We start from the raw sequence: 14,811 nt of genomic DNA, 5'->3' as shown, positions 1-14,811 counted from the left end.
AAGAAGAAGAAGAAGAAGAAGAAGAAGAAGAAGAAGAAGAAGAACTGCTCATCCATGGAAGCCAGAAAGCAGAGAGGATGAGAGGAGGGGACTAGGGATAAGACACACACTTCAAAACCATGCCTTCAGTGCCTACTTCCTTCATCCAGGTCTTACATCCCTGTAGCCCACTCAGCTATGACCTCATCAAGAGATTACTCTACTGTTGAAGTTAGCACACTCACTATCTAGTTGCCTCTCAGTAGAACCACCACCTAGGGATTAAGCCTTCAGCATTCAAGTCTTCTCAGGGGACACCTCTTAGCTAAGCAGTTACACTAAGGTTAAAGGTCCAATATGAATGCTCCTCCCTCTAGGCAATCTTCCCAGGGTTAAGTTAGGGCCATCATTCTGTTCCCAGGCTTATCATGCCATACTGTTGTTACTGCCACTTCTGACTTGCCTGCCTACACCCTAACTCCTACTAGGAGATGACATAGGACACACAGAAGCTTAAAGAGTGAATGAATAAATGAATGAATGGGAGGCCACATTTACTGTACAGCTTGATGCAAAAGCCCCTTGTATTGGCTTCTCCCTTGTCATGTTCCTTGGTTGCTAGACCCATGGAGTCTAGAGGTCTCAGAGTCACAGATGCCTGGTTCCTGATGGAGATCTACAAGGGGGAAGGAGCCCTTGGTAACCCGATACAGAAAAGAACAAGCCATACTCAGTGGAGGGGACAGGCCTAGAGTAAAGAGAGACCTGACCATGAGCCCACAGCCAGCTCAGAGCCTTCCCATCTATATCCCTCAGGAACCAAGTAATGCTCAGGGAAACAGAACTCCACTCAGCTAAGGTGTAATCAGCTCAACTCCAGCATAGACTTTTGAATCGTAATACTCACAGAAGCAGAGGCATCTGTAGGAAGAGAAAACTGGATGCGACATTCTGCAGGAGGCCAGGCTAAATGTGTCCCATGACATCACTTTGGAGAAGAGGCTGCCAAAAGCCACACAAGGGCCTAGATGATCCTGCAGAAGCAAGAGGCTGCAGGAGACTGGGTCCAGAGCCTGCTGCTTGGTTCCTAGGACCCCTGCTCTGTTCATTTGGTCCATTGCCTATGGAGACATTTTCTGGCTGACTCCCTAAGCCAGTCTAAAGATTAATTCCTTCTACCCAGACTAAAAGTTGCCCTTGCCTGGGTCTCCTCCTGAGCAGGCTTTCAATTAGTTTACTGTGGTGGGAGCATGGGGGAATTTCTGACTACTGTGTCATTCACTGGGGAAAATTCTGTCACATCACCTCTGTGATCCTCTCATGTAGGTGCCTGCCAAGTTTTGGATTCCAGCAAAACCCTTGCCAGGAAGAGCCTGGCTTAAAGCAAGAGCAGCCCTCCCGGGACCCAGTTCCTGTAACGGGGCACAATCATCTATTGTAGAGACCTTCTGTAGCTATATCTGCAGACATCTCTAAGGCTCACACAGATAGTCCTGGACACACATGCCAATACTAAAGATGCAGGCTGACCCTCCTCCCCCAACACATACATACACACCACCACCACCACCACCACACAATTGCAGTCCAGCTGTGGGTTTAAGTACACAGAGAGCAAGCAATCTCACCTATCCACCCCATGCTTCCTGATTTGTGCTGTCTGGTTTCTCACCCTCTTCCTCCTGGTCCTGGTCCTACCTCTCAGCTAGTGCCTGGCTATGTGTAGAGAGGCTGAGCTGCCTGAGCGCTGTCCTCGGTGCTGGAGGCCTAGTGGATCCTGAATGCTTGAAGAAAAGAGCAGAGTTTTGATGGAGAACTTCATGAAATCCACCTAAAGATATTCATGGAGCTCCCATCAGAATATCTACCTTTATTCTTTTGGAAAATCACAGAACCGAGCTTCTTTCTTTTGTTCCCAGAAAGAGGGATTCCAACGCCCTCAGCAACTTGGTGGCGGTATAGCCATTTGTTATAGCTAAGGAATTCGAGCTCTCATGTACCACACATATAACCATCACTGCTGTGCCCTCAGGAAGCTCCTGATTCCATGTGGCTGCCTGTGGCTTCATGTGACATGCCTGGGGACTAGTGACTGACTACATGGCAGCTGGTGAGTCTTCCTGTGACCTTGTGTGGCCTCCAACCTGACCTTCTGCATTCTCATTAAGTCTGGGCATTATCCAATTTAGCCTCACCTAGATAGCCCCCCATCACTCCCTCCTCTCTCGAGCTTGCTGATAAGACTCCTAGTGTCTACAAAATCATGTCCCAGGGGCATCTGAGTCAGTCGGGAACTGGCCCATCAGCATGTGCACTCGCTGGGACAGAAGTCCAGGACCCCGCTGTCACTTGAGCCTGCCTAGCAGCATAGCCCTGGTGGTGGATTGTGCAGAGGTAAGAGTCGTTAGTGGGTGGAGGGGTGAGTGGCAGCAGCAGTGCGCCTGTGAGTCCCCCTCCCTCTCCCTCTCCGGCATCCAGCCGGTTTCCCCCGAACGTTGCGGGGCGGGCGGCCTGGCCCCTCCCCCAGTCGGGTTCGGCGGTTCGGTCGCAGCTGTCTCTTCCGCGCAGGAGTCTGGGCCGCGCTGCGGGGCTGGGAGTCGGGTTCCGTGAGGAGCGCGCGCCGCGCCCTCCCCCTCCCGCCGGGTCTCCGCAGCGGCGCGGGGAGGCGGGGGCTAAAAATACCCGGCGGCAGTGGCAGCGGCAGCGGAGGCTCTGGGGCTGCGGGGCTGTGGGCCCCGGAAGCAGTGCGGACCGGCCTGGTCCCCGCTCACCGACATGCTGACCTTCTTCCTGGTGTCAGGGGGCTCTCTCTGGCTGTTTGCCGGTAAGTCCTGGTCAGATCTCGACCTCCATCTCCGGGAAGCTGTAGTATCTTGGCCCAGGGTGCGGGTGTGACATCCCCACCTTGCGGAGTCCTCCACTGCGGCTGCTGAGCGGTCCATTCAAGGTCCTAAACCGCCCCCAAATTGTGGCCATAGCCCCATGCTGCGTTGGGGAAGCAGCTATGTCAGCCCAGAGGAAGGGCCTTGCTCCCTGAGACTTCCCCCACACACAATGTCCCTTCAGACCTCAAGCCCCTCTCCCCTTGTGGTGAGGACCGGTGATCAGATTAGGCCCCAAGCCATGGAAAAGGCAGACTTTCAGAGTCCATTTCCATCTCCAGAGACCAAAACTCAAGGGTGTTGTCCCCAAGGTCCTGTGGTGGGTGAAGTGTACAGCCAGAGCTGACCTGGGCTCCCGATTCTAGCCAGAGCCTTCTTAACTGGTCCCTGCTGCCCTTTAGCCAGAGGACAAGACTGGCTGGTTACTTGCCCCTTAGCTCTGCCCAGGGCTGTGTCCTGGCTTCTTCTGTCCCTCACAGGAGTCAGTTTTCATCCCTGCACCCCTGATGGATCCCTGCTTAACACTCTCTCCAAATCTCCACACCCACACCTGGACTCTCCCCACAGGCCTATCCCTTCAATAGTACTTCTCTGCACTGGCCTCTTCCTTCTCCAAGTCTCCTGTTAGTAGCTCTACAGAGTCTCTATCCCACCCCCGGCCCCAGCCCTGTGCAGTATAAGCCTGATAATTTATGTGAAAATGCTTGGCCTTTAACTTGGTTACACCTGGCCTATCCCAGGGCACATGCTCTATGCATGCTAATATTCCTGGTTTGGTATTCTGAAAGCGACACCAGAGATGGTGGCAAAGTTGTTTCTGAGCTAAAGGAAGGGCAGAGGTTGAGCCTTTTGTGAGGCATGTGCTTTGGTTTTTAATATTCATAGAAAAACCTAGTAGATTGGTGGTACTTCCTTTATTGTTGATATTCAAAGACTGACTTGCCCAATGCCATATAGAATAATACCTGGAAGACTAGAGTTTGAGCTGAAGTTTTAGCTGATCAACCCATGCCAAGTGCTCGATTAATCAGGCCTGAACCTGGGGGGGGGTGAGGGGCCAGGTAATTATTTTCCCCACCCCCACAACTGTCCTGAGTTAGGCCACAGGGACATTTTCCCTGAGCTTCGGAGAGTAAGGCCTCTCTAATCCTTTCAGCTCCCTAAGCTCCTTCTGTCTGCAAGTGTCTGGTGACAGACCACACTGTTCAGGACCACTCTGGTCTTGCTGTGTGCCCAAAAGGCAAGGACAGGCTAGAGCAGGGGGCACTATGATCATAATAATGATGGTGGTGGTGATGGTAACATACATAATTTATTGCCTCCAAGATGAACACCCTATGAGCCCCTCCCCAGTACTTGGTCCTATTTGTCCTACTCCAGGAAGAACCCCTCTCGGTATGTGTTCAAGGTTCTGAAGCTTTGGTCTTCTGTGGTTTCAGGAAGGTGTCTGGAGGCCTCAGGGCCACACTTGTGATAGGGGTCATCAGTAGCCCATGAGAGACACCCCTGATTATGGGGACTTCTTGTCTATAGCTGGTATACACTGTCACCAAGGCAGGCTGGCCTTCTGTCATGATTCTTCAGATGAGAAAAGGGAGATTTGCCTCAGGGAAGTGGGGGGGGGTCTCCACAAGGGCCTCAGAGAGTCAAGCAGAGTTTTTCCTGTGATAGGTGGGAACTGCTAGCATTGCTATAAGGTTGAGTCTAATGTGTGTTTTTCTTGGATACTATGGACACATTGGGGGGGGGGGGCTTTGTATATCATGTGCCTGCCCTCCTTGGGACTAGATCTCAGACCTTCTGGGGATGGGACGGTCTGAGAAATGCATGTTAACACTAACACACACACACACACACACACACACACACACACACACACACACCTGAGGATGAATTGTAATCCAGGATCCCAGTATAGCTACCAGGTTCCTGCTACTCAATCAAACAGGAGGGTACTCCTGAGTCAATGTCACTCTTTATGTGCTTTTTGTTATTTACTGTATCCCAAAGGAAATAAGGCTTGATCTGGCATAAGTTGACCCCAAGGGCACTCAGGAAAAGATGGGGAAGAGCAACCTGGATGAGGGGCAGCCATGTGCTCTAGGCTGTACAGCACTTGACCATTTCAGGGCTAACCTGAATGTTGAGTTGTAAACAAAGAGAACAGGGGTCCAGCATGGGTCAGGTGCTCAATATTGTAAGAAATGCACCCTCCATACACCCAAGCACTCAGAGGACAATGGGATCAGTGAACTGGGACTCCTGCCCACCTCTATGATACCTCTATGCTGAATGGAAAGAGGTGCCACTCCTGTTAGATACCCCTTCTTCCAAGCTGATGTAGTCATGTATTCTTATACAAGGTCCAACTGCTTAACTGACCCACCAGTGACATCTGTGTGGGCCTCTGCAGGACATGGGGCATTTGTCAGACAGAGGTGGGCCAAGTGTCAAATAAAAGAATCCAGAGCTCTTAAAGGTATGCAGATGAAACTATGATGGGGCTAAGTCTTAGTGTCTTCTGCCATGAGAACCTGGATTGCTAGAGGGGTCCTAGAGAAGAGGATTTTTATCAGGGAGCACAGAAGAGCCCTCTGTTTAGACACAGTGGCCAGGATTAGTCAAGAGGAAAAGACTGGAGGCCAGGAGTATTGTGAAGGACTGTTATGAGAACAGATGTAACCCAAGTTGGCCTGAGTTGGGGCTAGGCTCCATAAAAAGGCAAAGATAAGCCTTCAGTCCTGATCCCTGTTCTGGAGGCATAGATCTGGCCCTATTGGAGTGAGGCATGGCTGAAGTGACAGGTATCTGGCCAAGCAGGTGCAAATATGCACAGTCTGCTCAGCTCAGCCCCATCAGAGCCCACCCCTAGTCTCAGCGACCACAAGGGAAATGACTGGCTTGAGGCCTGGAGCAATCAAAGGCAGCTAAGAATTGGGGTTAATGGTGGAACTCTGGGAAAATTGGGCATTTGGGGCATGCCTCTGGAAGGAAGAAAGTTTGAATTTGCCCTCAATCCTTTGCCATGTGAGAAGATTTTAACCTCGACATCTTTTAACTGCTCAGCAGCCTGCATGGGAATGTCAAGAGTTAGAGCTCATTGACACCAGGGGGCAGCATAATACTATCATACTCCCCTGCTGATTTTCTGAGGTTTGTGATTCTAAGGGCTCTTAGGTTGACCTTCCTGAAGTTGAACCTGGCTCACCTACAGCTGTGATAGAACTCAGGGCTGTTCCATACATTGGGTAATAAGGAGGAAGTCTGTCTTGTTTGTAAAAAGAATCAAAAGTTTTCTATAGCAGAAGGTGCTGTTTTAGCCAGCACCAGACACACAGTAGGCACTTAGAAATTCACTGAATTAGTGGGGGTGGGGTGGGGTGGGGTTGTAAAAATATTGTCTGCATTTCAGTTTCACCTTGCACACACTGTATGTCAATCATCACATTTCTATGATTCTGCAGGGTTCCCGATGATGCTGTGATACTGATATCACCACTTACCCGTGGAGAAATTTCCCAGAGAAATTTAAGTGGGAAGTAACTTGTATAAGCTGAGGGTCACAATGCATTCTCAGACTTGCAGCATGGAGGAGAGCTAGGGTTTTAACAAGCAGAAATGAAATAGAAAAAGAAAAGGCATTCTAAGCAGGAAGGGCCTGATGAAGAAAGACTGGCAATGGGGGTGTCTGAAGTAATCTCGGCATTTGAGATGCAGATACAAGTGGATCAGGAGTTCAGGGACAGCTTTGACTATATAGCAAGTTCCAAGTCAGCGTGGGGTACTCAAGATCATCTCAAAAAACAAATAAAGCCAAATGAGTGCTGACTGCTCTGCCCAGCATAGCTGAAAGGAGTGTCCAGTTGATGGCCTCACCTTGCAGGGACAAATTCTGCTTGGTCATTGATAATGTCAAGGCTGGGATGTTCAGAGGCTCAGAGAGAAGAAGGATGGATGGATGGATGGATGGAAGGAAGGATGGATGGATGGATGGGTGGATGGATAGATGGGTGGATGGGTGGGTGTATGGGTGGTTGGGCAGATGGCCCACAGCTGCAGGATGAATGGTTTTATAGAAGGGAGATTTCTCTGGGGGCTCTTGCTTTCTTGGAACTCCAAGTTCTCATCTCCCTGTAGACAGGCAGCTCTGGGTACATTGCCCAGCATAGCTGAGAAGGAGCCCTTTGTGGACAGTCTGGCATGACAGTCTCAGCCCCTTACCTTGAAGATGAGGCCATAGTTCTCATTCACTATCCATTGGACCTCAGGATTTGTAGGGAAAGGAGTACTATGGGAAAAGATGCTTGGGGCCTGGATGTTGTCCTTAGGCTGCTTGGGAATGGTTTCCTATCACTCACACATTAAGTGTGGTCATAGCCAAATATTCTCTAGACTCATGGGAAACTTAGGGTCTATAAGAGATAGAAGTGAGAATAGGGGACATATGTTGGGGCAGAAATTCTGGACTGAATTCCCTTATCTATTCTGAGGTATAATCAATAATCTCAGATCCCAAATCACTTCATTCCAACTAGCTCCACCTGACCCTATTTATCTGTTCTTCCCAGAAACACCCTTCATCTCCCCACTCTAGACTAGGCATTCAGCTAGTATACATCTCTGGAAGGTTGGGAGTGGTTGGCCTCTGGCTTGTGCCCTGTCCAGTCTGGCCTGCATTCCAAGCTGGCTGCCTCTTAAGGTTTTAGAGCAACAACAATCAGAATCTCAGTTTCCAGACCCTCGAATAAGCAAATCCAGATTGTTAACCGTTGGAATCAGGAATCAATCCATTGATTGGTGACCATTGGAGGAGGGGGAGGGAAGAAAGAAGGCAACCCTTGGTTGAATGGACAGGTCTGAGACAAACCACATTAACTCACTCTCAGAACTGTCTGTCCTACCTATGCAGATGGATCTGGAAGGAATAAGCAGGACCGGACCTATTAACCACCCCTATTTCTTCCTCTAGCATTGGACTGTTGGGACTTTGACACCATGAGAAGTATACCTGCCCACCTATTCCTGCCCTAGTTCTAGTGGCAGACTGTTGTGAACACTGACAGTAGGTTCTGAGGCACAAGCAGAAAGGCTGATCAGCACTGAGGTCAACAAGAACCTGGGCAGCAAGGTCAGCCAGAGGCTAAATGGCAGGATGGTCAGAGTCAAGACACAGAGAGAGCAGCAAGGTAGGATGTGGGCCAGCCAATGAGATCAGATAGGGAAGTGGCTAGAGGCTGGGCAGGATGTCCTCAGGCCAGTAGAAGGAAGAAACTTACCAACATGGAGGTGGGGGTATCAGGTAGCAACTGTCCAGGCTGGAGAGACCACCTTGGCTTCAGAAGTAGCCTCCCCTCTGTCCTGTTTCCAGAGTTGGAGTTACATGAAGCCATCTAGATTCTAGCACCCTGATTAGCGACAGTTTCAAAAGTAGTGGAGATTGTACCTCCAAGCTGATAGGATGTGGTTTTCTGAGTACACTTTCATCTCATCCTTACTCACCTGCAACTCTACTATCTTCTAAGCCTGACCATGTCTGGGAACACTCCTTTCCTTTGTCAGCAGACTAGCTGGGGATTTGGGTATAGGTGTTTGTTCCTGGCATCGTTGCTATAGCCCAGGAAGCAGTATAGGTGTGACTTGTGAAGTTCCCATTTTCTGGGCCCACAGTGACCTCTCTCCTCCTTTTCCTCTGCCTCTTGATTCTCCTTCCTGGATGGTTCTCTGAACCTTCATGGAGACATATCTGGCATCTTAGCTTCATATGCTGTGTTACCACAACCTAAAGTTGGACAACTGGAGCAAACAGGTGGAAGCAAGTATCCTATTATTTACCAGGGCTAGGGCTTTTCTTAAGGCTGCAAAACCAACAAGGTCATATGCCTTGGATTGTAGGAGATCCATGTAGTACCTCTCACCACTTGTGTGGTGAGCTGCTAAGTGACCTTGTCCTGGATGTCCTCTCAGGCTAAATGATGCCTGTTGCATCACTAACTCCCAAGAGCAGGATTCTGAGACTCACATGGGTGCTTGTGGGATCCAAGATTTACTCTGTGGTTGATGGACAGGTCTTGGTGACCCTAGGGTGTCAGAGTGTCAGAGGTGAAGGATCAGAGAGACAGTGACCCACTGTCACCCTCATCAACCTGAGGAATTCCCCCAGACCTTTTAAGGTCCTCCACTCGGACCAAACCAGGACTCAGTGCAGAAAAGAATTTCAGGACTAGCCAGTTTATGGCACATGGTTGAGATTTAATAAAGATACGTTAGGCATAAGCCAGAGGGTTAAGAGAAAGGGAAGGGCTCAGAAAGTGAGACACACCCCAAAGCATGGGCCCCAGCTCCTCAGAGAAGAGGCATGGGGCATTGTTTGCATCATCTATCCAGGCCATTGTTCTCAAGTTACAATTCAGCGGGTTAAGAAACCTTTCACCCCATTTGTGTTTCTCTCTTTTGGTAGATGAGATGGCTCTGAGATGTCTTAGATGACTCTGATCAGATGAAATCAGGCACCACTGGGGGGGGGGTGCAGAAGGGCATGGGTACATGTCCTTTCTTTGTAAATAGAGTTTCTGGTGAGATTCCTAGAAAATCTACAGGTTTACAGCTAGGTAAGGAAAAAAAAGCCTTAAGCCATTGTTGGTTGTGTTGGAAGTCTTGCTTCTGGTGTTTCCCAGCAGGAGGCCCCCACTGTATTCCAGAAGCTCTATACCTCTCCTCGTGTTCCCCCAAATTTCTCTGACAGGTGGGGGATGGGTGTGGCCTCTTTGGTCTTCTCTGTGCACTGTGGGTTCTTCTTGCTTAGAGCCCTGCTTTCTTCTCTTCCTCTCTAGGCATTGACCACAAACACCACAAGAGTTATCTGGGTCTCCTTATATAAAAAACAAAACAAAACCCAAACAAGCAGAACAAAACAAACAACAAAAAACCCTTGTTATCACCATTTCAGCCATTGCTGCTTTTGAAAAAGAGAAAATCAACAGAGCTTCAGGAGGGGTGATCATTTTTGTGGTCCTGACCCAAGCTCCTGTACTTTGCTCAGTCAGTGACCACAAAGTTTCTAGTGCCCTTTGCAAAGACGCAGGGCTCTTTTCTTTGGATGGGAAGTCAGGATTCAGGAATGGGTACCCTCAGTAGGTCAGCATGAACAGCCTCCAACAGCATTCCCTGGGCAGGCTGGGGCCTCACTTTGCCTCAGTCTGAAAGAGATTTTTGTTTTCTGGTGAGAACAGCCCCAGCCTGACCTGGCTGCAGGAGCCAGCAGCAGGAGTGCAAACCCTTTCATGTGACAGGCCCAGAGTGGAGTGATGCAGGCCTGCCAGCAGCAGGCCCTCCCCTGCAGCTTGGGAGGCAGGGCATCCATTTGCTTATTTCCCCCATTCATCCTGCCCTTGAAAAGGAGGCCTGAGTTCCCAGTCCCTGGCCCAGCCAAGGACCCAGTGCTTGAGCCCCAAGTTAACCCTGTGGGCCTTCACTGCTAGTGGGCCAGAGGCTGAGGTTGCAAATGCTAGCCAGCACTGACCTCCAATGTGCTGATGCAGAAGGCAGCAGACTTCTGTTGGTCAGCACTGCCTTCTGCTGCAGTGGAGAAGATTCCCTTTTATTTCTTCCTATGGCAGTCGGAAAGGATAGCAATTTATCTGTGTCAGAAAATGTACCTTGAACCAAAGGCAAGACTGAGTCATTGTTTAATGTGTAAGGTGTGTACATACACACACACACACACACACACACACACACACACAGAGAGAGAGAGAGAGAGAGAGAGAGAGAGAGAGAGAGAGAGAGAGAGAGAGATTGTTGGTGAAAAAGCCATATGGGTTCCAGGCTACAGCAGCAGTACTCTTGGCCAACACAGAGACACAGCTTGCCTGGGACGCTTTTGTATCCCTAAGCCTCAGGGTACTGGATAATGGCCAGGTGACCTACAGGCTATGCCTTGAAAGGCATGAGACAAATGTGCCAGCTGTAATATCTTACATCCTGAGATAATTAGCCTCTGCCAGCCCCAGCTTTGTGTCCTGGTCCTTGGTATAGCCAGGCTTGTGCTTCCTTCCCCAACCCTTATAGGTTCTTCCTGTGACTTACCAAGCCATTGTGTCACTCTGCCCTAGCCTAGTTGTCCTCTGTGTTCCACCCTATAACCCCATTTTTACTCTTATTCTATAAGGGAGGCTTTTCTCTCTGAGCAGGTGTCCCCAAAGGAACAACAATGTCTTTAAATGACAAGAGGCAATCAGGCCCCCCCTTTAGTTTCTCCTTCCCACCTTAGTAACCCCAAGTGTGCCTGGCCAGAACCCTTTATACCTCAAGGAGCACGGTCCTAGCTAGAGGAGGCCGTTCCATCTACGCCTTGGCCATCTGCAGTTGGACTCTTGAGCACATTTCTGCCAGGAGAGCAATGTTTCCTTCACTGAGCTTGAACTTGCAGATTTTGTGATGTGCCCCTAGTATAGGCTAGCAATGAAATAGAGTCCTGACCCTGAGGCCAAGGCATTAGCAATCTTACTGTGGACTTATCTAAAAGGGACAGATTATGATGCTACCTAGGACTTGCCTTCCTACATAAGGACACCTGACCAGGAGTGTCCCTTGTCCTGTGTGGTGATCATGGCCCGCATCAGTATCCCTGGAGCTCTGCCTGCTCTCCCAGAATGCAGTGTGGAAGAAGGAACAATGGAACTTCAGTTTATCCACAAACTCTTAGTCCATCACAGCCATCATTCCTGATCATTCTGCCCCGTAGATATCTCCAAAGGAGCCACCCTGTTGTTTCTGTCTCTCTGGTCTGAGATTTCCCTGTGCCTTGACTTATGGTGAGGGCCAGGCTTATCTAGCCTCCTGTAAAAAGACACTGTGTTTCTCTTTGCTACTCTGATCTCAAGGCTGCTTCTACTTCTGAGTCTCTGGGAGTGCAGCCTGATCCTGGCTTCCCAGTCTGGTCATCGTAAGTGTGTGGCTATGGTCTCTGGCAGGGGCTTGGGATGAGTGAAAATTTTGAGAGAAACTATCTTGAGGATGATCATGAAGGTTGGTGAAGGCAGGCAATGGAGACACTGTCACGGTGAGTAAGGGTAGCCAGGGAAGTGGCTAGCTGAAGTAAACCTCAGTTGGGCCCTTCCACATAAAGTGCTTCAATCACCTTTAAGAAGAGAGCTATAATCAGGCTCCCCAGAGAGCTCAGGAGCGAACCATTTGGTAACATAGCAACCCTATCTCACAAGGGATACACAAGGGGCCTCTCCTGGCAATGCCTGAGTTGGGAAGGCCCTAGACTGTCATCTGTGGCTCCGTGCATCTAATTAAAACCCAAGAGGAAAATGGAGAGGAAGCCCCTCTGTCACAAAGACTTGATCTTGAATCCCAGTTGCTAGGCCTAGTGGGGTCTAGCAGGGCCCTGAGGTTCAGATGTGGTGGTGAGGTGGGAGCTTTGCTTACCATGGCAACTGGGTCACACTTCCTGGAACAGAACTGCCCCCTCTGTGCCCCTGGGCACAGTGCACTTTCAACCCCGCCAGAACTTTAGTTATGGCCACTGGATTTCCTGCCTCTTAAGCTTCTCTGGGAATCATTGTAGGAGGCATTTGTTCTCCTAAAAGACACATATGGAGATGTCTGGAGGAAAGTAGAGGAGGGGCGTCAAGGTGGTTCAGCAGGTAAAAGCACTTGCTGCCAAGTCCGATGGACTGTTTGATCCCAGGAGCCCATGGGGTGAAAGGAGAGAATTGACTCCTGCAAGTTGTTCTCTGACCATGCATGTGTGGTACTCTTATAAACACACACACACACACACACACACACACACACACACAGAGCAATGTAATTTTTCTTTAAAGTAGAGGACCCACTAAAGAAGAAGTGAAACCCAGCAGACTGGAGATACTGAAGCCAAGTTCTCTGGCCCCTAGTAGATATCTCGAGTGTGTGTGTGTGTGTGTGTGTGTGTGTGTGTGCGCGCGTGTGTGTGCATGTGTGTGTGTGTGCGCGTGTGTGTGCATGTGTGTGTGTGTGAAGAAGCTTTGTCCTCTGAGAACTCATGACCAACTCCCCTCCCAGACTAAAGACAAAATGGGGTCGTGGAAGGCAGAAGGGCATGGGTCGAGGCCCTGGTAGGCTGGCAGAGTAAGGGTTAAGGCAGAGTTGGTTGGCTTTGAGCTGGTCTGAGCTAGTACCGCCCCATGTGCAGACGAAGGGGAGCCAATGGGGGCCTTGAGGGGCCAACAACTCCTCACAGAGCTGCTCTGTGCCTTGGTCCCTGCAAGACCTTCTCCCACAGCCACCGGGGAGCCACTGTTCCCACAGTTAATGCCTCTACCACCACCCAGTTTCCTAGGGCAAGTGGCTGTTGCCATCAGCTGTCCCCAGGGGCAGGGCCTTCGCAACTTTTATACTTTGATCAAGATGTGGTAACCTCTTTCCTTGGGTTCCACGGGCCCTAGAAAGAGAGGCTGAGTCTAGCAGGACCAGCTCAACCACTTCCTCCGTGTCCGGAGCCTGCTGGAAAGGTAGGGTGTGAATGCATCACCTTTTGTGAGTTGTCCTTGAACCCCTTTGGCTGGCAAAGACATGAAGTAACCAATTCAATAACTGTTTTCCACCGAGTGCTTCCTTTACTGTGTGCCTGGAATCTGCTCCCTGTTCCATGATCTTATTTGAGAAGGGACCCTGAGGGGTTTGGTGACTTGCCCATGGCCACACAGGCATCAAGAGTCTAAATCAGGATTTGAGTCTGGGCGGTCCAGCACTGGAATCCACCTTCTGGCTCTTTTTCCAACTTGTTTACTAGAGTGCTGTACCCTGGGGCCTGGTGAGGTTGCAATCTGAGCTCTACAGTGGGAGACGAGGTGGTTCTTTGGTGATTTCATGGCTTAATTCAGTTTGCCAACTATTACTGAATGCTGCTGAGGTTTGCAAAGGTCCAGGACCTCACTGGACCGGGCCGTACTGATGCTGAGAGTAGTGTGTGGTGGGGGTGATTCTAAGGAAATCCAAGAGAAGATCCAGAAGAATGTGGCCATCCTCAGACCAGCTTGCTGAGTTTGGACTTTGGGTCCTAAGGCAGTAGGGAACCGATGAGGTTTTGGGCAGTGGTATGACAGAGACAGATCTGTGTAACAGGAAATTCACTTCCATGCAAGTGTAAGCACAGGTTAGAGAAAAGAGATGGTTGAAGAGGCTAGTGTGTAATCTGGGCTGCCTGAGTAGTGGCCCGGGGCTGTGGGATGGGGGAAGGGTGAGGTTTGGGAGCTTTACAGGGACAGTGGTTCCACACTGAAGCATCAAGGTAGCTTAGGAACGCTGGGGTGGGAGACTGTGACAGCAGAGGAATACCTCGAAACTGACTCACCCTCTCCCAGGGCCATTTCCTCAGGGTTTGTGCCTGGCACCCTGATCCTTCTACTTTATCACCTTGGAGTTGATGTATATCCTGTTATGGCTCTCTTTGTTCTGTCTTCTCCCACCCTTGATCACAAGGGGCATGAACTCATGCTGCCCACCCTAAGGGGAAGTCTCAGGATCTCCAGCCTGGGCCACCACTTGGTATTCCAAAAGGGTTGGTGCTGTAGGGTAAAGCTTGGGAGGAAGCTAGTGTCTGCTGAGGGTTGGGTCCTCCTGCCAGGTGACTAGTTATAAACACCCACAGCAGCTCGTTTGGCAACGGCAGTGCTGATGGTCCCTGGGGTATTGTCTGTAAACTCCCACCCGCCGGTGGCTACTGCAACCAAAAAAGCCTCCTGGGGCATGGAAAGAGGCAGCTGGGCTTGGACCTCAGGGACCACCCCAGGTAACAGGAGGTCAGAGAAGGCCAAGGCCATATAAAATAACCAGAGACCAGACTCCCAGAACTAGTCTCTGTTCTCCCCTCCCACATGCCAAGGGCTTGGTAGTGCACACTGGCTCCAAAGCCAGTGTCCTCAGAGGACCTGGACTCACAGCCCTGCCCTGCAGTGTC

General features: G+C 50.2%; 1 protein-coding gene across 1 annotated transcript in view; it reads left to right on the top strand.

The window, feature by feature from the left end:
• Positions 1 to 2,530: 2,530 nt before the first annotated feature.
• The window catches only part of Acsl6 (acyl-CoA synthetase long chain family member 6), a 57,799-nt gene continuing 45,518 nt past the window's right edge, over positions 2,531 to 14,811 (top strand). Inside the window, exon 1 of the mRNA XM_051180685.1 lies at positions 2,531 to 2,803. Coding sequence (XP_051036642.1) covers positions 2,755 to 2,803 — 49 coding nt within the window. The 5' untranslated portion in view covers positions 2,531 to 2,754. The remainder of the gene's footprint in view (positions 2,804 to 14,811) is intronic.

Source organism: Phodopus roborovskii, unplaced genomic scaffold, assembly GCF_943737965.1.
Source record: "Phodopus roborovskii unplaced genomic scaffold, PHOROB, whole genome shotgun sequence".
Taxonomy (NCBI): Eukaryota; Metazoa; Chordata; class Mammalia; order Rodentia; family Cricetidae; genus Phodopus; species Phodopus roborovskii.
This window is presented reverse-complemented; position numbering and strand designations above follow the sequence as displayed.